Source organism: Ictidomys tridecemlineatus, chromosome 14 (genome assembly GCF_052094955.1).
Source record: "Ictidomys tridecemlineatus isolate mIctTri1 chromosome 14, mIctTri1.hap1, whole genome shotgun sequence".
Lineage (NCBI taxonomy): Eukaryota > Metazoa > Chordata > Mammalia > Rodentia > Sciuridae > Ictidomys > Ictidomys tridecemlineatus.
Window position 1 is genome coordinate 14790036 of NC_135490.1, and position 26349 is coordinate 14816384.

A 26349-nucleotide genomic window follows, 5' to 3' on the forward strand; every position below is an offset into this window, starting at 1 on the left:
GATTTCACTCTTTCACAACCTCACTCTGTCCATCCAATCATCCACACAAGAAAGAAAGGTGTACTGGGGTCACTATGTGCCAGGCTCTGAGCTGGTGTTGGATTCAAAGATGTAGTATAAAACCTGTGCCTTTCCACAGACCAGAGATGTAGAATTTTTATGGCTTTAGAATGGCAAGCACATATTTCCCCTGTCCCCTGTAACTTTTCTAAGATTTGTTTCTTTCCAGGAAGCAAAGTGGGGTACAAGAAGCCCCTTTGACTAAGTGGGCGGGGACAGGAATTGCATCCTGCTTCCATCTTGTGTTCCAGTTTGTATTCTGATCCTGGCAAGAATTAAAAGGGTTTGATGATAGATAAGCACAGATGTAAAACAGCACAGCCTCCTGCCTCTTCGCTCAGCAAGCTATTCTCTCTGCCCTCTCCAGCCCTGCCTACCTGCCTTTGACGCAGGGAGCTAAGGCCCTGAGTGGAACCTGTTGGAGTTTCCAATTAAATCTTTGTGGACAAAGGGCACACAGAGCATCCTCAGATAACAGGTGGCAATAAATCCATCAGCACATCCACGTTCAGAGAACAGAGTCCTGCTGTCTTGCAAACACCTGCTGGTCCCTCGCTGAGTGGCACACACCAAGCCAGACTGAAAGGTAGGATTTTTTTCTCTCTGGATAAATTTAATTCTTCCTTATAATTTGTATTTCTCATCAGAGGATTTTTATTATAAAATTCACTCCTGATTTGTTGGCAAATTATTGTTTGGGGTCAGCTTTTTGTTTTTATTGTGTGTTCTCTCCTTATAGTATTGCATTCTATTGAAATCATGTAGTTTTCATTGCTTTTCTTTTAATCTCTTCTAATTTTCAACCTTGTGTATCCTATGTCAGTATGTATTTGGAAGTAGCTGAAATGAATGGTCTTAATAATTGCATGCATTTTCTGGTTAATTTATCTGGTTAAAATTTATCTTGATGGCTTGAACTGCAGGAGGAGTTCTTCAGCCCTGGGTTTAGAGCACGGCAGATGAGCACTTAGGATTCTTCCAATGCTAAGGCTAATGATTGAACTCAGTGATAATCATTTACAATTGTTTTCTTCTTGTGTTATGAAATTTGTTAACTACAGAATATTTGGAAATGATTGAAAATGAAAAATAAGATAATTTAAATCATTGCTTGTACATAACCAGCATTTGAGTGCACATTTTCCTGTGTTTTAAAAACATACACATGTATTAATTTTTTTTACCTGAGTGAGATCAAGCTGTAAATACAGCTTGATATTATTTTTTTGGCTTACCATTATCTTAAGAGTATTTTCTAAGTCATTGAAATTATTTGAAAATATGATTTTAAAATATTTCATTTTTCACTTATAAAAATAATTCAGCCATATATCTTCAAACATAAACCTTTAATTGTACTCTGAGCCTTTCTTTAGAACAGGTCAATTGAAATGGAGTTATCAAATTTCTAGGACCTTACACATTTCATGACAATTATCTGTTTTAAAAATGTACATGATTTGGGCTGGGGATGTGGCTCAAGCGGTAGCACGCTTGCCTGGCATGTGTGCGCCCCGGGTTCGATCCTCAGCACCACATACCAACAAAGATGTTGTGTCTGCCGAAAAATGAATATTAAAAAAAAATTTCTCTCTCTCTCTCTTTAACAAAAAAGATTATAATGGAGCTCAACAATTTTAAAAAAAAATGTACATGATTGGTGTTATTGATACCACAATAGAAACTACATAAAAGAAAATGAAATCTTCCTTAAAGTGGGATTACCTGAAGTTTTGACAAGGAACTGTGACTTAAGGCTAACAAATGATTTAAATCCTACATGGGAAACTAGTCATGAAAGTTATTATCTTACTTATACACAGTGACACAGCTTTCTGCGCAGGGTTTATAAGATAAATAAAAGATTATGAGCACTTCTAGTGCCCAGAGCTCATGCAAAAGGTGGAGTGAAAATTGCAAGTTAAAAAGCTTGAGATTTCAACCCTGTTTGACAATAATTAATTTGATCAAGGGCAAACTTCCTAAGCTCCCGAGTCTCTGATTTTGTAGCTGTGAAATGAAAGTTGGCCCAGACTAATGTGTCTCCGTGGGCAGCATGAGTGATGTTTGGCCACATGAGATATTTTTGGGTGGTTCAAATAACCTAGACCATAATTTGGGGGTGGTAACTAGACATACAACATAATTTTCTTTTTGCACGGTATATCAAGTTGCTTTTTAAAATAGTATAGCAATACTTTAAAAACATGGATTTAAAGGAAAAGAGTAAATAAGTAATTGTCCAGATACTTCTCAGATATAAGTTATCAAGGTGAGGGGCAAATGTCTGACGTTTGAGAAGCATACAGGTAATGCATTAGGTTAAATTTCAAATATAAATCACTGGTAAGCAGCGCTTACCTGGAAGGCAATCTGGGAATCAATAGCATTATTGATATGTGTGAGAAGTGATCAGAGCCGGGCACAGTGGCGCATGCCTGTAACCCCAACTGCTCTGGAGGTTGAGTCCAGCCTGGGCAAGTTAGTGAGACCCTGTGTCAAAATAGAATTTTAAAAGGAATGAAGGTGCAGCTCATTAGCAGAGCACATGCCTACTGTGCATGAGGCCCTGGGTTCTGTCCCCAGCACTGCAAAAAAAGAAAAAAATAAATAAAGGGAGGGACAAACATGGAAAATTTTCAAACACTCCTGCTACTTGTAACCCTTTGCACTTATCTTTTTAACAGTGAGTCTCGCTCACAGGGACAGATTTCCTCCTCTTGTATAGGGCGGCTGCAGGGCTGCGGCAGGTGCCTCTGAGCAGCTGGAGGAGAAGCCATCCCCAGCCCCGAGCCCCGCCCCACCATGCTTAGCACGGTCCTGGATGCTCCTCAGCGGTTGCTGGAGGAAGGCAGAGGGTCCCGGCAGCTGGTGCTTGTGGTGGTGTTTGTCGCCCTGCTCCTGGACAACATGCTGCTTACTGTGGTGGGTACGTTTGGGGGTCTCCCAGGTGAGAGTTAATTTGCTTTGGACCCCACTAGGCAATACACCCTGCTCCATTTCAGCAGTGAGTGGACTTATTTTTCTGATGGGAAAACATATAGAGGTTGCTAGGGGCCGGGGGAAACTGCCTACAGTAACCAAGTCTTCGTGCCATTTCTAATGACTCCAGAGGTTCAAAGAGAAGGAGGTTCAGAGAGTGTCTGGTCAGAAAGGAGGAAGTCCTGGAACCAGAGTGGCCTCCCTCTGCTTCCCCATCCTGTCTCTGGGAGCCATGCCTCCTTAGGCTCTGTCCTTTAAAAATGGCACACGACATTTGGACATTCAACTTCTATCAAGCCCTACCCTTCTTGCAGTTCATTCCCTCAGAGTTTTTTTTTTTCTAGATGATACTCTCTTAATCTTTATGTTATATTGTGCCAGGGTATAAATGTTACTAACTTGTTGCCCCTGGGTAAAATATACAATTTTAAATAAGAATCTTCCTGAGACAAGTGGCTAATCCAATGCAGTCAATTCTCATTATTTGTGGTTCTATGGTTATAATTATGTTCTGTAAAGCTGTCACAAGTGCTGGATTAGCAAATACTGAATCATTGCTCCTAGGAGGAAATATGAGCACACAAGCCCCTCCCCCACCACATAGATTATAATCTTAAAACCTAAAAACAAAGCATCCTGGTAGTTTTTTTTTTTTTTTTTTTAACAAAGAAGCATAAAATGATATGCCTGAGGCTGCCTGCTAAAAGTTGTCAGATCTGGGATTCAAGTACCAGGGAACTGTCCCAGATCTCACTGAAGTGAGAACGTGCACATTGGGTGCCTCACTGATCTATATGAAGGTGCAGCTCATTAGCAGAGCACATGCCTACTGTGCATGAGGCCCTGGGTTCTGTCCCCAGCAGAACCGTCTGCAAAATATCATTATAGCTCAATTAGTATTGATTTTCAGGTTGTAAATAAATCTCAGTGAGTAGGAAAATTGGCCCATGCAGAATCCATGAATCTGGGAGGACCAGCGACGTGATGGTTGGAATGCAGGTCCCTTAGCTAACAGCACAGTTTGGGCAGGCACAGTCTTTAGCTCACCTTAAAGGATGTCACTTAACAAATGTCTTCCTTTGGCATAAAACGGAACCTTAAAGTAATCCCTAAACCTAGTAGTGGCAAAAGATAATCTGTCCCTAACCCTTACGATTGGTCTTCATTGACTTTCAGTGCCCATTGTGCCCACCTTCCTGTATGCCACGGAGTTCAAAGAGGTCAACTCTTCTGGGCACGCCAGCCTCTCTGTGAGTTCCCAGCCGGACCTCACCCTTCCTACTTTCGCCACCATCTTCTCCTTCTTTGACAATATCACCATAGCTGTGGAACAAAGTGCACCCAGGGGCACAGCTTGGACAAATGGCTCTTCTGGCACTGTGCCCCCTCCAGTCACCGAAGCCAACACAGCTCATAGAAACAACTGCCTGCAGGGCACAGAGTTCTTGGAGGAAGAGAACATCCGGGTTGGGGTTCTGTTTGCTTCAAAGGCTTTGATGCAACTTCTGGTCAACCCATTTGTGGGACCTCTCACCAACAGGTATCTCAGTGGGTGCCATACCCCACAGGGTACCCCTGGGCTCAGGAATAGCAGGCTGGGCAGAGGTTTCATATGGGTAAGTAGAAGGAAAAAAGAAGGAACACTGTGGGACCCAGGGGATCAGCTCCTTGGAAAGCTACTTACCCCAAAGCCTCAGAGGATGACATGTTATTGGTGAGACATTGTGAACTTCTGATTTCCCTAGTGATGTAGTGAATATTGAGGGCCAAGAAGAGAACCAGTGAGCAGCAATAAGAGCTCATGTTCCTTCGTTCTCTGGAACATAGCTTGAACAGGACCCAGGTGGGAATGGGACAGTCCTAATGCCCTCTAAAGTATGGCTTCCTAGTCACTTGAGGGATGATCGCAATGTTTTGAGGAGATATACACTCTACAGAGTTTTTCTGGAAGAGGTTTTGGCCTCAGTCTGCAGGTCAATTTGCATGTTTGTTTATTTGCATGGAGTCATTCGCATGCTGTATTCCACCTCCACTCTTGCATTCAGAGACATGTTTTACCACGAACTCAAATTAACCGCACTTCTGTTTCCACTAGCATTTAAAAAAATATGTGTGTGTGAGTGCCCTTTGGAATGGTATCTTCTTTTGTTTATGCCCTTTTAGGATTGGATATCACATCCCCATGTTCGCTGGCTTTGTTATCATGTTTCTCTCCACTGTTAGTAAGTAATATGCTTCCCCTGTTCTCCCCTTCACTGAAACCTCTGATTTTATCATGTGAGTGCAGCATAGAGAGCAAGGTCAGGTTAGCCCATCCGGTAATTAGCCATCTAATTGGACTGGGACATTGATTTGAATGCTTTGCAATTTTTGGAATGGGGACTAAGATAGTAGTGACAACTCAGTCTAGCTGGAATTTGTCTATTCTGCTGAAGGAGAACAGATATTTCATTTATCAGTGGAAATCATAATGGCTGTTTGTATAATATATATTAATGTGAGTGTGTGTGTGTCTGTGTGTCTGTGTGTGTGTGTGTGTATGTGAGCATTCACATATGCGTGTGAATTTCAGTGAATTTCATGCAAACCTCCCAGCCTTGGGTAAAGATCAAATTATTCTAATATGCCATGGTAAAGAAAAATACGCCACAGCTAATGAAAAAAAAAAGTTGGAAAATAGTAATTGGAAAATTCCAGAAAGTCTCCAACTTCCCAATAAGGATTATGGTTTAGCAAAGTAAATTTGTTAAATAAATGAGAAGACTAGAGAGCCTATCCTGTATCAGCTAAATATTCCAAATAGAATGCAGATGGAATAAAAACAGTAAGCGAGAAAAGTAGTTGATGCTGAGAATGAAAAATAAAAAGGAGTAAATGGGGGATCCTCCTTTGGGGATTAATAGAGGGGGGGAGCCTGTGAGCACACTGGTAGCTCCTGCTACCTTTAGTAATTCCCTGCTCTCCAGCAATATAACCTTTTCTCCCTCTTGATTTTCTTATCTTTCTGTTACTTATCTTTCTCTGTTCCTCCTTCTCATCTTTTCTTCCCTCCCAGCATAGGACTGGACTCCTACCAAACCAAGGTTTGATGAGAATTTGTTGCATTCAGGGCAGGAAGACTGCAAAATACAGGAACTTAAGAAACGCAGTTTCACCTGAGAACTACAACTTTCTCATGCTTTTCTAAATAAAAAAAAAAAATGAGGAAATTACAGTTCATAGCGTCCAGTGAACTTCTAAAGCTTGGTCCTTGCTGGACAGCAAATTAAAAAACGATGTCATCCAATAAGACTTCAAATTCATTTCATAAAACCGTATGGAGCACATGTATCATGGAACTTAGAGAATGACAGACGCGGTTCCAGCCCCAGGGGCAGATGGTGGTTGCCTGGGAGACATGACAAACAGCAGCAAAATAATATAACGTCGTGTATTAGTGGAACCAGACTCCTTAGCCTAAGGTCCTTTCCTCCTTCTCTGATAAGCACGCATATTTTAAAAGTTTTTCTTATCTACCAAACTATACATATTAAATAGAAATGAGTATTTCCATGCGACCACCAGTGTTGCCAAATTAAGTTGGCCTAATTCTAGCCAAAAGAAAATATATTTGGTGTTCAGGATATCCCATGTAGCCTTATTTAGGGTCTTCAAACATGCTAAAAAGAGGTTTCTGATGCCCATTATTACCCATCAAGCTCCCTGTCGGGGAACTAGGCTTAAAATTGTTGGGAACTAAACAGGGGCCCGTGTGCAAAGAGGAAAGGAAGTTACTCTGATCTTCCTAAATGGGGTGAGCAACCATCCTGTTTTGCCCAGGATTGAAGGATTTCCCAGAAAGTGTGAATTTCAGTTTTAAAACTAAGAAAGTCCTGGGCACATCAAAATCAGTTGGCCACTCTGTGGACTGGAAATCAGAAAGTCTGAGAAAGGGCACCGGAGGCCAGCAAGGGAGACACCAGGAATGTGCGCGTTTGCCAGACAATGTGTGATCATGTCGGGGAGTAATTGAGGAAGATTACAAGCCCAACCAGAGACACCTATAATGAATGGGCAAGAGGATTAACATTCTCTGATTCAGACACTTGGGGAGGGATTCTCCTCTCCTTAGGAGACACTGTTCTGGAATCGAGGGTGAGGCACGTCTGCATCTACCAACCTGACCACCTAAAACCCCCTGTGATTTAGTTTTGGATAACTTATTCCTCTTTGGTTTAGTTTCCGTGAACTGGATGTTCCCTTTATTTTCAGGTTTGCTGGCAGAGTCTAGCAGAGCTGTGCATTTATTAATATCTAATACAGACTAATTTGATTTGGTTAAAAGATCTTCTGACATAAAGTAGGGGGAAGGATGTGATTGGATCACAAGGTATTTTCTATCCTGTGGTCTACGATGTGGCCACAAGTTCCTGTCACAGCACTCCAGATGACCCAATGTGGCCCAGTAATGACAAAGGCCAAATCTGGGTGTTATGGAGGAGGCAACATCTTTTGAAGTAGGAGCTAGGGACCAGTTCCTCGCCCAGGCCATTGGGCTTCACAAACATCCCTAATTTCAGTGACTTAGATACGCAGCTCTCAGCAAGAAATGTGGCCTTCCATCTGCTCTGTGTGGTGACTTGGTATGCGTCTGTGGTTTCTCAGTCTTCTTGCCAATTAAAAAAATCAGTCCTAAAAATAAAAATCAGTCCTGAGTGAAGGCTGGGAAGATTAGAAGGACAACTTCAAGAACAGAAAGCCCAAATCATTGTGCTTTCTTGAAACATATTCATAATGACTCATCTCTGCTTGTCACGGGCAGGTTGTCTGGTGGCTGGGGAATCAAACACAATTTGCTAACTGGAGCATTCTTGATATTCTCTCCCCAGTGTTTGCTTTCTCTGCCACTTATACCCTGCTGTTTGTGGCCCGAACCCTTCAAGGCATCGGATCTTCGTTTTCATCTGTTGCAGGTAATGCTGACATCTTCAGTACGCATGCGCATGTACACACACACACACACACACACACACACACACACACACACAGACATCTCCTACCACCTCTTACTCAGACACTATAATATCACTCTAAGATTTATATGAGAAAATTAATTAAGGAAAACCTCATCCTGGTAGGAAGAAATTGTGATTCAGGAACAAGGTAGCTGCAGAGTGGCTGGCAGTGCCATGGATCCCTAAGTCTGGCATAACATCCTGGAATAATACAATAATAATGCTGCTAGCTCAGTTCAGAATAAGCCCAAGTAAAACCATAAACAGGCCAGGTTTTTACTTAGTGCCCTTCTTTCCCTTTCTCTCTCTCTCTCTCTCTCTCTCTCTCTCTCTCTCTCTCTCTCTTTCTCTCTCTCTCTCCCTTATTTTATAGGAACTGTCATAATAACACCACCTGTAATACCACCAGAGTTTGCTAAGTATTGTCAAATATTTCATGGCATCCTGTGAGGCTGATATTTTATGCTCTTCTGTGGGTGCTATGCCCTGCCAGCTCAGGCCGTGCTCCAGGTGCTCGGTGTTTTCCTGCCCCCCCCCCACCTTGGGCACAATGTTGAGTGGAACAGTCTCTGCTCATAGGTGCTCCTTCCCTTCACCTGCTCCAGAGCCCCCTCATGCAGGGAAATGGGCCAGGAAATGATCAAACACTATGAAATATGGCACAATTAGAGAGTGGTGGTCTGTGTCACCCTTCCCAGAAGCCTTTGCATTTCCATTAATGCCCAGAAGGAATGAGTAGTGTGGACATTTGAGAGACTAGTGGGGGACAGTATTGGTAATATACTATGGATAAGTTTTGTAACACCCCTCAAACTGAAACTTTATCTAAGATTATTAGTCACAACATGACAGAGTAGAGACCAAGGACTCTGAGAGAGGCAGACAGAGCCCTCCCAGTGCCAACTCCTCTGTCATTCTCTGTTCAGGTCTTGGGATGCTGGCCAGTGTCTACACTGATGACTACGAGAGAGGGCGAGCCATGGGGATTGCCCTGGGGGGCCTGGCTTTGGGAGTGCTGGGTAAGTGGCACCTGGCTGCAACTCTGGGTTCGGGAGGGTTGGGAGCACTGCAGACCCTTGGAAGATGGCTCCAGGAGGCAGGTGTCCTGGGTTGTGGAAGATGAGCGAGTATTTCCTTTCTCTTCCTGGCTCAATCACAGGTGGACTCCTTCAGAAAAATCACGTAGGGCCAGGCGTGGTGGGGCACACCTGTAATCTGAGCAGCTCAGGAGGCTGAGGCAGGAGGATGGAGAGTTCAAAACCAGCCTCAGCAAAAGCAAAGCACTAAGAAACTCAGTGAGACCCCGTCTCTAAATAAAACACAAAATACAGCTGGGAATGTGGCTCAGTGGTCGAGTGCCCCTGAGTTCAATCCCCAATACCACCCCCCAAAAACCAATATCACCAAGGGAAGATTTCATTCCTTTATCTTTAATAAGCTGTGCCATTCATAAGGACCTCAGAGAGATCCAGAAAGCCAGCCTGGCCAAGGAACAAACCTCCCCGTGTGAGTGACCTTCTCTGCCTGCCGCATCTCTACTTCTCCATGTCGGAATCTCCATGCTTTCAACATGAGAGTGTGCTCTCCCCACCCAGATTCTCTGCTGAATTCATCCCAGATATAATTTCCTCTATTCCTCACTGCCACCCGAAGGACGAATAATGGTCCCCAGGTTAGAGTTGAGGATAAGAAAGATTAAGTAGCCATCCAAGGTCATAGAGTCAGGCAACAGCAGAGCCAGGATAGAACCTCAGATCTTCTGCACTTCAAACCCCGGCTCTCGGCCACAAGGTGTGCGTTCCTCGAGGCCCATCCTTCACGTGTTTTAATCTCCTAGTCCAAAGCCACTTACTTTTGCTGAGTGTATACTACATGCCAAGCACAACGCTAACAGTGGGCAATAGGTAAGAACCCCAGACAGAGTCCTGCCCTCCAGGAGGCTGCAAGCCCATCGAGGAGAAGATGCCAAAAGTCTCCTTCCCAGCCTGTCCCCATCCTGTCAACCACAGAGGGAACAAAGCCCTGCTCTTTGTTAGCACTCATCTTCCCCCAAACTCAGCCTTAAACCTGGTGCACACTGGACTCGTTCCTCACAGTCACATGAACAGGCTCGTTTCACCCTCTGCTGCCACTTCAAGGGCCGTTCCTTACCCTTTCTGGGTCGGAACATGGCACCAGCCTCCTGCCTGATCTCTTTCCTGTTCCCTCCTTCCTGAGCCCAGAACCGGTGGTGTGTTTCTCTCCCATTGAAAGGAACTGATGCTTAGCCCCAGATCAAAAAGCTCAGTAGACACCTCATCTGACCACCTGGGGCTCGTGACAAAGTGACCTCAACCTTCTCCACCTCCACCCCCACCCCGCCCTGTCCCCAAACACCCATACACCAACAACGACTCTCTCCCCTCTCTTCTGTAGCAACACGCTCTTTTCTGACGACTCTGTGGTCTTCTTGCATACTTTTTTCCCACGAGGCACTCTGCACTTGGCAAAGGCCCTGTGGCCACCAGGACTTTCTGACCTACCTCACTGTGTTGGCACAGCACTTTGTGCATCTGATTTTCCTGACAAACTTGACAGTGACAATTTCTTGAACCTGCCCTTCATATTTTCTTCACTCTAAAGTGAGCTCCTTGGGGGACAGGGACGGGGTCTTCTCCATGTCTGAATCTCAGAAGCCAGGTGACGTTTGGCCCCTGGTGGGTAGCGCACGCGGATGAGGTTGCTCACTCCCGGGGTCTGTGCTGCTTTGCCTTCCCAGTGGGCGCTCCCTTTGGAAGTGTGATGTACGAGTTTGTTGGGAAGCCTGCTCCCTTCCTCATCTTGGCCTTCCTGGCGCTGTTGGATGGAGGTAAGTCAGCACTAGGACCCTGGTCAGGGGTAGCCCAGGTCAGGACAGGAGTGCTTTAGGCTGTGGGGTCAGTGTGCACGTGTTTACATGGATCCAGGGCACCCCCCATCCTAGAAAAGAGGGAAGAAACTCAGGGAGTTAGAGGGTGGCAGCAACGTGGCTCTTATTGGAGCCCCAGCTAATGAGTGAACAAAGGGAATTCACTGTCTCTCTTCCTCTTCTTTCTTAGCGCTTCAACTTTTCATCCTGAAGCCTTCCAAAGTCTCTCCTGAAGTAAGTAGACACAGACTTCCATTGCACAGAGGTAGACAGAAGGGCCAGGGGCAGGGACCCAGACATCCTGTCAAACCACTGGAAGAAAGGTGAAGGGGAAAAAAGTCAGGAAAAATGAGATCTGTACTTGGGCTCCCAGGCTGGGTTACATTTGGGGGAGTATGGGCAACGGCAAAAGAGTCTGGCTAAAATTGGACAAGGATGGAGAAAGGACCCATAAAAGACCAAAGACAGATTATGCCTATAATATCAGCAGCTCGGGAGGCTGAGGCAGGAGGATCATAAGTTCAAAGCCAGCTTCAGCAATTTAGCGAGGCTCTAAGCAACTCAGTGAGACCCTGTCTCTAAATAAAATTATAAAAAGAGCTGGCGATGTGGCTCAGTGGTTAAACATCGCTGGGTTCAATCCCTGGTGCAAAAAAAAAAAAAAAAAAGTCAAAGAAATCTTTTTTTAGAGATAGGGAAGACGAAGCCTTCAGACAACCTTTCCCCAATAAAAGACTTCCTCTAAGAGCATCCCTAACAGACTGTCATTCTGTCACGGTTAGTAAATATCTGAGTTGATGTTTGTCTGATTTCTAACCAAAGATGGTCTGGGAAATCAATATCAAATCATATTGTGATGAATTACTCAACACGCAGGAGGGAAAATAACAAAGTGTGGAAGCGCATGAGAAAGTCTGATCTAAAGACCTGATCTTGCAAACTATGGTCCATCAAGCTAATCTGGGAGTAATTATAATTATACATAAAAGTTCTTGATGAACTTTGTGTCCCAGGATCTCTGTCTCTGCTTTATCTTATAAAGTCCAGGAAATAATGGACTATTTTTAGCCTCATTCTATATAGATACAGACAGTGAAGGTAACCAGAGAAGCATCTGGAAAAATCTGGAACTGTGGTACAATTGGCACCTTGAGAGTTCCCCAACGTGACCTGGAGATCTGGCGTCACCCTTTGGGAACTGGCTGTAGGGGTAGAATGTCTGGGTGCTGGGGAGGGAAACTCTTCAGAGCAAGGAACACGGAATACCTTCTGCCAGGACTCCCAGGCCTGGGATGTGCTTGGTCCTAAGGCAGCTCTAGCCCTGCCTGGGCCCAGGGACACGTGTCCAGATGGTTCTGCCACTGCCACCAGGACCTGGGGCTGGGACTGACGAATCCTGAAACAAGTAACCAGGCGTGGGATACCAGGGAAGAGGGCATCAGGACATTTTTAGGAAGAACTTGATGGGGGGCAAAAAAATTACCAGAGTTTCATTAGACTTTCAAAAACTTTTCATTTTGAAATGAATTTAAATTTACAGAATAGTTGTGAATATAATGCAGAGAACTCCCATATCCCCAGCTTCTTCACATTTTACCATAACTATTAAAATCAATCTCTCTCTCTCTCTCTCTCTCTCTCTCTCTCTCTCTCTCTCTCCACTCTTATTATTGTTGTTATTATTCCTGATCTTTTTCTGAGTGATTTGAGAGTACATTGCTTATATGATTCCTTATCCCTTAATATTTCAGAGTTTTCTCTGAGAACAAGGATATTTCCTATGTAGAGACAGTAGAATTCTGGATCCCATTGATTTGATGTGGCTACAGCACTTTAATCTACAGTCCAGCTTTGATTTGTCATTATTCTTACCAGGTTTTTTCCCTCCAGTTAGGACTCAGAATTATTCCTGTGTCACAATCCAGAAAAGTTTTTCAGCCTTAGTCTTTCAAGACACTGACATTTTTTTTCTTATTTGCAATATTTTGACTTTATTTATACTTTTTAAAAAATTATTTTTATTCTAAATTGATATATATATGACAGCAGGATGCATCATAATTTATATTAAACATATAGAGCACAATTTTTCATACCTCTGGTTGTAAACAGAGTCACATCATTTGTGTCTTCATACATGTACTTAGGGTAACGATGTCCATCTCATTCCCCCGTCTTTCCTACCCCCATACCCCCTCCCTTCCGCTCCTACCCTTCTGCCCTATCTAGAGTTCATCTATTCCTCCCATGTTCCTCCACCAATCACTATGAATCAGCCTCCTTATATCAAAGAAAACATTCAGCATTTGGTGTTTGAGGATTGGCTCACTTCACTTAGCATTATATTCTCCATTTTATTCTCTTTCATACTGAGTAATATTCCATTGTGGATATATACCACAGTTTCTTTATCCATTCATCCACTGAAGAGCATCTAGGTTGGTTCCACAGTTGAGCTATTGTGGATTGTGCTGCTATAAACATTGATGTGCCTGTGTCCCTGTAGTATGCTGTTTTTAAGTCCTTTGGGTATAGACTGAGGAAGGACACTGACATTTCTGAAGAACACCAACCATTATTTTCTAGAATCTTTCTCAATTTGGTTTGCCTTTTGTTTCCTCATGATCCACTGTGGGCTCTGCAGCCTCTGTTGTCACATCACCTGAGTGAGCCCGTCTCCTCTAGAGTGTCATATGGCACCTATTCATCTCTCATCCTGGTCTCTCATCCCTGGGTCAGGGAGCTGACTGGTCTTTTCCATGTGTAGCTATTCTCTTTCATGTTGTTCTGACAACCTGTGGGGAACACTGTAAGAGCATATAAATCTCTCATCTCCCTCAAAAAATCACCTCCCCCTAGATTTATTCTTCATCAATAATCCTTGCCTGAACCAATGTTTACTATGATGTTTGCAAAATGTAGCCATTTCTATTTTACTGATTCCCCCATATCATCAGTTGACATTTTTTTCCTGTAAGAAATAGCCATTTTTTTCTCTTCTTCTCTTCATACACAACTACGTATAATACACGTTATATGTCAATATATATACAATTCATTTCTTTGCTTATTTTCAGTTTGAACTCATGGATTTTTATTTTATTCAGTAGCTTGTAGTTCATAACCATCTCTGTTTATTTTGATGGTCAAATTGTTATAGATTTAGCAAGTATAGAGACTTTCAAACTGGCTTCAAAGTCATTTTAACACGCCCACAGACTTTTTTTGAGTAATTTTTTGCTTTGTGATACAAGTATATGTCACATGCTCATCTTGTACCTACCCTTCCCCCTAGCCCTGGGATCAACTATTTCTCCAGGAATCTCAGGTTCCTTTTAATGGGGAATGGTGTTTAGAAACCAAAACATGGGCACTTGGTGTCCCACTGCTATGTTTTTGTGCCATCTCAGTGACAGAGCCGGTATATCCACAGGAGTTCATACTGAGACCTCTGCCTCCAGTCCAAACTCCACTTTTTACTGCTTTCCTCAATCTTTTCCATAGAGAGAATCCTGGTGCCCCCCCCCCAGTTCAGACATTTACCTTTTTATGCAGTCCTACAATGCTTGTAGTTTGTACACCCATACACCCAAAAGCAAGCCTGCTGGAAAGCATTCAAGATAGCATTCAGTTCTTTTTCCTTGGATGTGGGGAATATGACCAAAGTACTGCAATTAAAAATTTTTATATTAGTTTTTTTCACCCTTAGTGTGATTATATGATGCGTGGTGCACTTCAAATTCAGTTGTGTCCACTTGTTTTTCTTTGCATTTGATTTTAGTTTTGTTTTTTTTTTCCCATTCTTGTGAATTTGTTAGTTTACTTGAGTTGCCCATAACAAATGCTATGGGCTCAGTGACTTAAACAACAGACATTTAGTCTCTCTGGAGCTCTGGAGGCTAAAGTCCAAGATCAACGTGTGGGTGAATGTGTTGGTTTCTGGCGAGGGCTCTCTTCCTGGCTTGCAGGTGGCCACCTTCTCTCACTGTGACCCCACATGGTCTTTCTTTGATGTCTGTGCACAGAGACAGAGATCACTGGTGTCCCTTCCTCTTCTTACACAGATACTTCTCCTATCAGATCAGCACTCCACTCATGTAAACCTCATTGAGTTTTAATTATTTCCCCCAAGTCCTCATGTTAGAATAGGACGGTAAGGAATTGTGCTCAACCTGTGAGTTGGTGGAGGGTACAATTCCATCCATAACATGAACACAATTTCATATTTTGAATGTAAAGAACATATCATCTAAAAGTCAAAATGATTCAAAGAGGTATTCTAATATCAATCTCCATGAGCTTTCTACCCTTCCCCTTCTTTAACCCTGTTGCTCATGAGCAATCACTTGGTTTTTCAGTTTTATCTTTCCTATGCATTTTGCATTTTTCCCAAAAATAAATAGTTCACGTGTGTTCTCTTATATCTCCAATTTTTCTTACACAAAAGTTATCGTACTCTATAGTCTTTGCATTCTCCTTTCTCTTTCACACTTAACAATGTATTCTGAAAACCACTCCTCATCTGTACATAGAGTTCTGCATTGCTTCTGAAGCTGTATGGTCCACCACTCTGTGTATTCTGTTTCTTTTTGGAACATTTAAGTAGGTTTCAGTACTTTGCAGTTACAGATGATGCTACAATGAATAACCTTATATGCATGCATTTTAGAAAGTTGGCAGTGATCTTTAAATTCCTAGAAATGGGGTGTTTGCAAAAAAAAGAGTGTATTGGACTTCTTTATGTGTATTTTTTCTTTGAACTATGTTTGGGATGAGGACATGCTCTTTCTACTTTAGGGTCTCTATATTTAATTTACATTGTGTATATCATATCAAAACTCTCAGATCTCTTACAAGATCGACTACAGTATGCACCATAGGAGATTAGGACAGAATGCTCAGGAAGCTTGAAAAAGGGAGAAGTTTCAGCTGCTGAGTCAGAGGACATGGTGGGAAAGGAGGAGCCAGTTGAGCTTGACTTTGAAGAGTGGGTAGGACGAGGAACCCTGGAACTGAGAAACCAGGTAGTTGAAGCAAAGACAGCAGTGATGGTGGCGGGCAGCTGGGATGCATGGAAGGAGAGTGGGGTGGCCAAGTGTGGCCGGGACAAGGTACATCTTGAGGGAAAGGGAAGTTAGAACTGGTCATTTGGGCTGGTTTTTTAACCCCAGGGTTTAGGCTCCTAGTCCAGTGTGGCTCAAAGGAAAGGAATAATATCTGGAGGAGTCAAGATAGTGTTTTTGGTTTGTTTTGTTTTGCTTTTGGTGGTGCTGGGGATCGAACCCAGGGCCTTGTGCATGTTAGGCCAGCACTCAACCAACTGAGCTATATCTCCAGTCCCCCGAGGTAGTGTTTTTATGCAGAGTGGGATGGAGCACTCTGCCTGTGGTTCTGGGCAAACATTGGTGCCAGGGGGATCTAGTGGAGAAGCCCTGGAACCCCTGCTGTCTAACCCCGCCCCTGCCCCCACTGACCCTGACCTGCCTGACCGTCATCTGGAGGCAGGGGTCACATCTAGAGTGTGCTGCCCCACTCCCTGTGACTCCCATCAGGCCCCGCCCTGCACGTGGGACAGCACAGGCTCTGCCTCCTGCTCACAGTGTGACATTGGGCAGGTCGCTTTCTCTCCCTGGACTTGGGTCTCCAGATCTCCACAGAGAAGGGGTCGAGATAGATGGTCTCTGAGGTCCTGTGTGCACATTCTCAGCTTCTGTGAGAATGAGAGGGAGGTAAACACCGGACCAATGGAAGTTCTTGTCGTCCTTGTCCTCAGAGTGCCAAAGGGACCCCACTGCTTATGCTTCTCAAGGACCCTTATATCCTGGTGGCGGCAGGTAAGGCGGCAATGGCTTCCCTCAGAGCCGGGAGGGTTTGGGCTTCGGGCACAGTGGCCCACAGAACCGCCTGCCTTGCCAGGTTCCATCTGCTTTGCCAACATGGGCGTGGCCATGCTGGAGCCCACCCTGCCCATCTGGATGATGCAGACCATGTGCTCCCCCGAGTGGCAGTTAGGTAAGTGACCTGGTCCCCGCTTGGGCTTGGGCAGAAGGTGAGTGCTGTGGGCCCTTCCACAGGTAACCAAAAGGCATCATCAAGTCCAGGTCATTAACATCTCAGGGGGACAATGAGCTTCCTTCACAGAATTACCTTCCGTGTCCACATCCATGAATCGGCCTCAGTGGGTGGGAAATTCTTCAGAAAAGTAGCCTAAGAAAGGACATGGGGGAAGGGATCAAGGAGACTCTGGAGAGCCCACATTCCTAGCTCTGGGCTGGAATGAATAAATATTAATGAAGTCCAAAGACTTAGGTGTTTGGTTTCAGCTCCATTGATTAGCTGTATAAACTGTGCAAACCCCCTTTTTCACCTCTGAAGTGTCAAATAACTCTCTAGTTGAAAGGGAAAGTAACTATCTAGTTTAGAGGGAATTGGAGGAATAAGTGATTCAGGTGTAGAAATGCTTTGTCCCATGGGCAATTTTAATAGGCACCGCCACTGCCATCCACACCGACTGTAGGGATAAATGACAGGTGTGGGGCTGTCTTATCCTGGACACAACACACGATACCACGTCCACCCACACTTCCTCTCTGCCACTCCCCACCCCTCTTTGCTGATGTTTTTTTTTTCCATCTCTAAAATGATGCTCAAGAAGGATGCCCTATAGCTGGCCCCTGGGGAAGGTACTCAGCTCTGGATCCGAGTGGAAAGCTCTGGGGCCAGACTCTGTGACTCCTCTAAGGCTCCAGCCCTTTCTGGAAAGCCTGAGGAAAGGGGACAGAGACTGCTACGTGCAGATGACTCAGTCACTGCAGGGAAGAGAGGCTTCTGGGGCCCGAGGGGAAGCTGATAAGAGCCTGGTACAGCTCAACGTGCAACAGAAAGCACTAAATCTAATTTTTAAGGGGACAGTTCTAAGCAGGGTTCCCAGCTGCACTCCTAGGCCAAATTGAATTTTTCTGGGCTGAAACTGCTTCTGACCATGACAATTAATTGAGTTAGTCAGTGTTCAGTGCAGATAATGCCCCCCTAGGCTTAGGGTCTGGCCACTTAGGCTACTGGTACCCATGAGCAACGACAGCATGAGGAAGTCCTTCCTCAGCAACCCAGTTACCAGTCTCAGTTACCAGGGACTCAGTCATCATTTACCAGCATCTCCCACAGCTTTTCCTAGTGCTCTCTGCATCTGTAAAGTCTCACTTCAAAGTTCTCCAGTGATGACATTGGAGGTACCTGGAGGGCTTGCTGGGTGCTGGCCAGCAGGTCAGGAAAAACAAGTCTGTGCTCCTAGTGAACTGTTCAGTGATCACACTTCCAAAACCTCTGTTCTACATGAGGAACAGCTCTCCAGGTTTCTGGGAGGAGCAAAGGGGACAACTTTGTTGATCATGATGCGACACAGTCTTTGCCTTGGGATCCATTGGGTGCTAGCAACTGTCCCCAAGTGCAGGAAATAACCCAGGCTTTAGAAACATGTCCACTTGGGTTTGAATTCTGATCTGACCACTTATTAATTGTCATGTTGGGTAAGTTATTTCAACCCTTTGATCTCTGCTTTTCTCATTTGCAAAGGTGGAAATAATTTTTAGAGTTGTTTTGAGGTGTGTAATCATTTTAAGGATAGGTACACTTTATGGAACATGGAATATACTCAGTCAATAATAACTGCTATTATTTTCATCATTGTTTGGTTGAAACCATCTTGATAGTCACAGCTGTGTGTAATCTGCTATCCCTTGAAGGCACACTGTGAAAAGCTTGTGTTGATAGGCACTTTGTCTGCAACTCAAAGCGAGATATGGCCGGTCCTAATAAGCAAGCCCCATAGATTGGGAAAAATCTCATTTAGCAGATTTCACACCATCTACAATGATGCCAAGCGGTTATTTCTAGGCCAGAGAGCTTCCCAGAAGTGCCTGTTTCAACAATCAGATAAACAGTTGAGTAGTTATAACCTCTAAACTTTTTTAAGGCAATTAAATATAAACACAGAGGCACAGTTTAAAGAGATTGCCACTCTGTGCAGATAGAGTAAGCAAATACACTAAGGTGTGCTTCACTGCTACTCTACAGAAGAGAATATTAAAAGCAAACAAGCAGCTGGGTTGGGCTGTAGTTCAGTAGTAGAGTGCCCCGGGTTCAGTACCTAGTACCACTGGAAAACAAAAAAAAAGCAAACAAGCTGTCGGCTAGGACCTGGTGGATTGTTGACTTTGGGTTTAGCTGTAATGAATGTGTTCTCCTGGGCTGTGTGCGTTTCCTCCAGGCCCACGTGCAGAGAGGGTTGGTGGAACTCAAGGAAACTCACACTGCTGATTCTAAGCAGACCCTTACACCAGAGTCATCTTTGCTGCCACATGGGTAGGGTGGGAGAATGCGAACATCCAACATTGGAGCGAGAAGCATGTATTAGGTCCTGACCCTGTCACGGACTTTTTGATAATAATTAAGGCTGGTGCTCATAAGGCACTTCGTCCATTCCAGGCACTGTGTAAAGTGCTTAATCTCCCTTAAATATCTCCTTTATGCTTCAAAACCAGCCGGTCCAGTAAGAATTATTATCTTCTGTATTAGTGAATTTTTTTGTTACTGTGACACACTGCTTGAGGCAGGCTGACTTTATAGACTAGAGACTTATTTAGCTCACAGTTTTGGAAGCTGAGTCTGAACAGCATGGTGCTGGCTCTCCAGGGGTTCCATGGCAGATGGCAGGAGCCCATGCAGGAGCCAAGTATCATCAAACAGGAAGCCCTGCTCATGAGGAGGACAGCAATGTGGGTTCTACAACTTCTACTCTGGGTTTATATATGGATCTCCAACCATAAAACAAAGTGGTCTGGGAATCCTGGAAGGCACCAGGGGGGACGTCGGTGTCTTGTAGGATAGAAGATGTTTTCGATGAATTGAGCACATTCCAAGGTGAGGCTCTGTGTCCTTCTGCAGGTCTAGCTTTCTTGCCTGCCAGCGTGTCCTACCTCATCGGCACCAACCTCTTTGGTGTGTTGGCCAACAAGATGGGCCGGTATGTAGCCCGGGGATCTGGGAAGAGTGATAGGAATGTGAGATGGGAGAGCCCCCTGAGGCTGTCCCTGTGCTTGGGAGGAGGAATTGCTTCTCTGAGATTGAAAATTAGGATAAGCACAGAGCAATAAAAACTACCCGGGGAGGGTGGGGGATGGGTGGCAGTGGGGGCAACATGGAGAGAGGGCATCCTGAGCTCTCACTAGAAGAGACAGCGGGACACAGGGAGCCCTTACTCGCCACTGGGCAGCTGGGGCATTGCATCGGTTGTCAAAGGTGCTCCAGGGAACCCCAAGGGAATTCTACAGCGAAGCGGAAGCCACCCAGGGAACGGGATCGGGAGTGGAGAAGTCGAAACCCCAATTCTGTTTCTCTACTGCGAGGAGCAACAGTTACAGCTTTAAGTGATCTTCGGAGTCCAGGCTTTTGAAATAAATTCAAAAACACTGACACGGGAAATTCGAGATGAAAAGAAATTGATATTTTCGTGTTTTATTTATTTACTGAGATGAATGTTTGAGACCAAATAAAATAGGATAGGAGATGAGTGATTTTCGAGATGGATCTGTGAGGCCAAATGAAACCGAAGAGCAGGAGGCATTGAGAACTGGTGCACAGCAGGAGACCAGGGCTGCCTGCTGAGCGCCTCCTGAGTCAGCAGGTCCCCGCCTGCCCCCGGGCCTCTATTGTGGAAAGGGGTTTGAGCCAGGGAGGAGACACAGCAATGAAAGGACAGGGACAGACCGGGTCATATACAGACGCACCTGCCTTCTCACGTCCCAAGGGGCTGCTGGGTCTAGGGAGGGTAGGGCTGGCCGGTATGCAGGGCTCGGGTGGCGGGTGGCAGGGACCCCTCCCCTGAGCACCGTTGATGGCGGCTCTTTCCTCCCAGGTGGCTGTGCTCCCTGGTGGGAATGGTGGTGGTCGGCGCCAGCTTGCTGTGTGTAAGTATAAGGAGGCCCTGTGGAGGGAGGGAGAGCCAGATAATTCAAGACCATTTCCTTCAAAATGATTAGCAAAGGCTGTCAAAAGAGCTGTTTCTGAGTACGCATTTTTGGTCTCATTGGCTCCCAGTTAGCCCTGGGGCGATGCCACCATCTGAAGTGGCTTGCCATTGAAGGGAGGCGGGAAGGAGGCCAGGGCAGTGGGCAGCAGGAGGCCGTGGCTCTGGGAGAGAGCCAGCGAAGGGAAGCATGCCAGTATCCACATCTGGAGCCAGCGAACGGTGCATTTCATGACTTCTTGCACTCAGCCCACCCTGACGGGTCCCCCGAAGAGGTCACAGCCAACCATTGCCTGTGCCTCAGACTCTGGCACCAGAATATTTGGTAGATGATGGAAGGAAGAAGGGCTTTTTCAGATTCAGTAGCTCCTGTCAGGCACTCTCAGTCCACATTTTCTCCTGTCCCCAGTGGAGATCATAAGTACACTGGCCTCTGGGCTCGAGGGAGATGAAAACAGAACTGTGCTCAGGACAGGCTGGCGGTCGGGTCCTAATGGTGAGCAGGAGCTCAGGCTCCATCTCGACCTCGCTGCCCAACTGGCTTTGAGCTACTTGCATCACCTCTGTCTGCTTCGTATTCCCGTCTGTCCCAAGAGGATTCTGATAGCATCTCACAGGTGGTGGTCCTCGTAAAGTGGGGAGCCCCCAGTGAATCTTAACCAATACTCTTGGTAAATATAACACCTCTTGGGGTGTCACCCCTACGGATGTTACCAGCTGCAAATGTCTAAATGATACACTAAGCCTTTGGAGGGTGAGTGTGCTGGGATGGTGGGTTTGGGTGCCCAGGGAAGGTGTCAGGAACCTTCAAAAAGGGAAAGAAGGGATTTCAGGGGTGCTGAGTGGGCGGTGAGGGTGAGTTTCCCAGCTTGCTGATGTGGTACCCAAGCCATGCCACCTGTTCCTTCCACTCATGGGCTGTTGGATTCTTCTTGCTCCAGGGGCCACCTAGTTACTTACTTAAATAGCACCTGTGGATGGGTCTGTCATGGAAAAGAGAGGCAACTCTGTTCAGTGGAGAATGAGGACAGGAGTGTGTGTTTGGGTAGAGAAGGCCAAAGGATGAGGAGGGACAGTCCCTCAACAGAAAAGGACCACTGTGATGGTCTAAAGAGCCGAGTCGGAGGTCCACCTTGATCGTGGCTGTTTACTAGCTCTGTAATCAAATGGTACCAGGCCCGTTTTTGTGTCTTTAAAATGGAGGTGAAAATTCTCCTTCACGAGGAGCTAACACACGTGGCACAAGCACACGCTTGATAAGTGCATTTCAGGTGAAGACCCTTTGCACCCTCCCCACCAACCGGCTGGGGTGCTGATGACGTCCCCCTCCTTCCTCTTGCAGGTTCCTCTGGCCCACAGTATTTTTGGTCTCATTGGCCCCAATGCAGGCCTTGGCTTTGCCATAGGTAAGTGCCCTCAAAGGCAAGACGCCCCTGGTGTTGGCTTTGGTGGCTGCTCCTCCTCCTCCTTGTCTCACCAGAGGAGGTAGGTGGAAAGGCAGACGGAGCAGGAGAAGAGCTGCCAGGACCCAGAGATGGGTTCATAATTCCCACCATGGCCTCTTCAACAGGCCCAGGGTGGATTAGGAGGAGAGGAGGAGATGTAAAAACTGGGGGTGTTGCTGACCCACAGTGTCCTGTTTGTCACAGGCATGGTGGATTCCTCTCTGATGCCCATCATGGGGCACTTGGTGGACCTGCGCCACACCTCAGTGTACGGGAGTGTCTATGCCATCGCCGACGTGGCCTTTTGTGTGGGCTTTGCCATAGGTGCGTAGCATGGGGAAGAGGGCAGCGCCCAGATGTGGGTGTCCCCCTCTCCTTTTCCTCCCACACATGCACTAGAGGTGGAGCCAGCTGGCTGCTGTCCAGCTGGTGCGAGGCTGTTTGATACTGTGATGTCCTTGGGTCCCCCACTGCACCCAGCACAGCGTCCCACGGGCGAGAAAGGCTCCGTGACTCTTGTGAATTTGAGTTCTTCTTTGCAGGCCCGTCCACCGGGGGTGCCATCGTGAGGGCCATCGGCTTCCCCTGGCTCATGGTCATCATTGGGCTCATCAACATCAGCTATGCTCCGCTCTGCTACTTCCTGCGCAGCCCCCCAGCCAAGGAGGAGAAGCTTGTAAGGCTTTGTGAACAAAACAAAAAAAGCGCGTGTGTTTCTCCCTAAAGTCTCTCCTGTCCTATTCCACCTCTTGCCCCTTCCTCCCTCTGTTGATCGTCTCTCTGCTTTGCCACATTTTCTTGTTCCTCCTTTATGTAACCATCTTTCCTTTGTGTCCTTCTTTGTCCCTTCTCTTAAGCCTCCTATCTGGCTGTCGAGAAAGATCTTAAGTAAAAAACAGAAAATGGCAAACTCACAAAGAGTCTTACAAAAAGCTGGGAGCAGGGGACCTTGGGTGGCATCCTGTGGTTAGGGTAGTTACTAGCAAGATGTCCATGTCTGTTTTAGTCACCTTTTTCACTGCTGTGACTGAAAGACCTGACAAGAAAAACTTGGAAATAGTTCACCTGGGGGTTCACAGTTTCAGAGGTCTCTGTCCCTAGACAGCTGGCTCCATTCCTTGGGGCTCAAGGTGAGGCAGGACATTATGGGGGAAGAGTATGGCGCCAGGAAGTGGCTTACAGTGGTCATCAGGAAGCAGAGAGAGACTCCACTCACCGGAAACAAAATATATACCTCAAGTCATGCCCCCAGGGATCCAACTCCTCCAGCCACACCCTATTACCTTCAGTTACCATCCAGTTAACCCCATCAGGGGGCTAATTCACTGATTGGGTTAAGACTCTTGCAACCCCATCACTTCTCCTCTGAACCTTCTTGCATTGACTCACACAGGAACTTTGGGGGGGGAGGGGACACCTCACATCCAGACCATAACAATTACCATGTCATCTCTGCCCTCATTGGGCAGAATTCTACCCAGCACGTGCATTCATTTTAGTCTGCCATTATCATTATCAAGTCATCGGCTTTGAAAGTACAGAAAGGTCCACACCATATGATCTTAGTCAATAAGGTCCTTTCTTCTCCTGGCTGCATGAGTGCCCCGAGGGTCTGCGTGGGAGGGGATACATTTGGAGGCTAACAAAAGTAAACAGGAAGTTTTGCTGGAGGGTGCTGCCAACCTCAGCCAATTTCCTGCTGTATGTTGCATTAATGACGTCAGGATTCAGTTACAAGACTCTCAGATGCTTCTCCTGACTGCGGTTGATGTGCCTGGCTACCCTGGGAGGCAGACAGAGGGTGTGGTGGCTTTCCTAAGCTGTGCTAGACTTGGGTGATCTAGTGGGGAAACTGGAAAGGGGAGATCTTCAAAGATCTGTAGTCATTTCTCTTGTCACTTGCTACAGGCTATTCTGAGCCAGGACTGTCCCCTGGAGACCCGGACCTACGCCACCCAGAAGCCCACCAAGGAATTTCCCCTGGGGGAGAACAGCGATGAGGAGCCTGACAGTGAGGAGTAGCAGCAGAAGTGTCCCTGGGCCCTGTCACAGGTGAATCCTGGAGGCTTGGGCTTCAGGAACAAAGGGGCTCCTTTGCCCCTGGAGCCTGACGGCCGTGTGCTGCTCCTTGGGCTTCCCTTTCCTCTCCCCTGGGCGTTTCCTTTCCTCCCCTCCCCTGGGTGCCGTGCGTAACTCTCCCTCTGTGCTTCAGTGCCACAGGTGTCCAGCTCTTGTGGGAGGACAGAGCATCCGTGGCATTGACTGAACTCGAGTTGTGAGAAGCTCTGGGAAGGGCTGACTCATTTCCCGGGGGTGGCAGCGAGCAGCGTGCTCCTGAAACCAGAGGGGTGACTGACAAGCCCTGTTGTATCTGTTCTCTGATTTTCTCTGGCGTATTCCCAACAAATTAAAAGAGTTTTGGCCTCTGTTCCTGGATACATTCCCCGTGCTGAGTTGAGAAGCTATCCTCAATATTGTACTGCTGCTTATTTTTTAATAAATGGAGTGTTTTTTTTCTGTAGCTAAACCTATACACTGCTAGAATGACTTTATCCCCAGTGACTAACGAGGGCTCCCTATTTTATTCTTATCTAATGGAGAGAAGAGAGTTTCTCTTGTGCTTCAGTCACTGACAGTCTCATAATCACCTGTGTGTATTCTATCTTTCCTCAATCTCTTAGAGTCTTAGAAATAAAAGTAGGTAAAGGATAGATCAGACATTCTACTGGAACCAAGATCTCATGGGAAGAAGTGAACAGAAACTGCCTTGAAATCTCAATGTGGATTTCCCCATACGAGAAGTAGAGTAAGGCCTTGTCCACACCTGTGCATGAATAAGTGATTACCCAATTCAGACACGGCCAACCAGAGGCTGTTTTGTAGCAAGAGAGTGTGTGGGCAAATGCAGTAGGTGCCATAAATATTACAACATTTGGCTATCGTTTTGAAGTGGTTATTGGGGGATGAAGTTTCAAAGAGATGGGAGACGTGGCATCCATCTTAAGTTGCTTCTCAGCTATTTGGACAAACAAGAAATACATGGTCCAAAAACCATAGTGCATGTTAGTATTCCTGGGTTCAAGTCCAAAGAGGCTCGGATGCTCCAGGTCTGGGTGGGGGATAATGGGAGAGATGGAGCAGAGACAGGATGCAGAGGTCCACCAGGGGTAGGGAGAGGGGAAGAATGACGTGACCCAGGGCATTCAGACTTCACAGGATGATACCTGGCTTCTGATTCCCCTGTAGGACTTTGATGGGTTCAGGAGGAACCCTGAGTCACCAGAACACATTTGTGCTGAGCTTCTCAATCAACCCTTATCACTGCAACAACAAATGCCTGATTGATGGACATGTTTCTAGGGCTTTGGCCTTAATTCGACCCCCTGATTTGCAAAACCAGGTGGACTTGCATCATTTAGTAAGAATGCCATGTCTCAGAGTGTGAAGGAGCCCAAAGGTAAAAGTGGAAAACTCTCCAAACATATAAACTGTAGCTCCCAAGGCAGGCTGGGTGGGCGTCCACCGTCGATCGAGGCTCCTAAGCAAAGCTGGAGTGAGGCAGGGGAGGGGCACTAGCTGCGCAGGACTGCTGCCAGCCCACATCTTGTGGGTTGATTCTTAATAAATGTTGGGCTTGTTACAGAAATTACTAATGTGTTCAAAAAATAAGGAGGATTTTTAAGGGGAACTCACCCTGACTTGCAGGTTAACATTGCTTGAGCAACACACAAAGATATGGACAAGGGGAAATCAACGGATGCCTTTTCTTAAGTACGTCAAGAGTCTCTTGACAAGAGTCAACCCCAAACACAACAAAATAAGTCAGAACCCCTTTTAATTGTGGATCAGAAGTAGGATAAGGACCAGAGATTGGGCCTATGTAGGAAAGAGTATAAAAAAGAGAAAATATAAAATTAGTCTTTATGCCAGGGTCAGTGGCATACGCCTATAATACCA

The 26349-nt window shown here is 45.9% G+C and overlaps 1 protein-coding gene across 4 annotated transcripts; it reads left to right on the forward strand.

Annotated features, from left to right (window-relative positions):
- The first annotated feature begins 366 nt into the window (after positions 1-366).
- Slc18a1 (solute carrier family 18 member A1) lies at positions 367-24913 on the forward strand. Of its 4 annotated transcripts, none has more exons than XM_078030927.1 (17): positions 367-646; positions 2748-3010; positions 4219-4582; positions 5206-5264; positions 7911-7994; positions 8963-9055; positions 10795-10884; positions 11114-11157; positions 16697-16757; positions 16840-16935; positions 19867-19945; positions 20837-20888; positions 22290-22353; positions 22597-22716; positions 22935-23068; positions 24301-24444; positions 24605-24913. In XM_078030927.1, exons 2-16 carry the CDS (start codon positions 2866-2868, stop codon positions 24412-24414), a joined length of 1599 nt encoding a protein of 532 aa, XP_077887053.1. In that variant the 5' UTR covers positions 367-646; positions 2748-2865; the 3' UTR covers positions 24415-24444; positions 24605-24913. The 4 variants fall into 4 exon arrangements, with proteins under 4 accessions (XP_077887053.1, XP_077887054.1, XP_077887055.1 ...); XM_078030928.1 differs by having other exon boundaries at positions 2764-3010; XM_078030929.1 differs by having other exon boundaries at positions 2789-3010.
- The last annotated feature ends 1436 nt before the right edge of the window (positions 24914-26349 follow it).

What these genes read in the sequence shown, in the direction of transcription:
- Slc18a1 (XM_078030927.1), top strand. Translation starts at nt 2,866, where the DNA reads ATGCTTAGCACGGTCCTGGATGCTCCTCAGCGGTTGCTGGAGGAAGGC. An exon ending in CTTCCAAAGTCTCTCCTGAA is followed by an intron (nt 11,158 to 16,696) that starts GTAAGTAGACAC and finishes CCTTGTCCTCAG; the next exon opens with AGTGCCAAAGGGACCCCACT. An exon ending in TTATATCCTGGTGGCGGCAG is followed by an intron (nt 16,758 to 16,839) that starts GTAAGGCGGCAA and finishes CTGCCTTGCCAG; the next exon opens with GTTCCATCTGCTTTGCCAAC.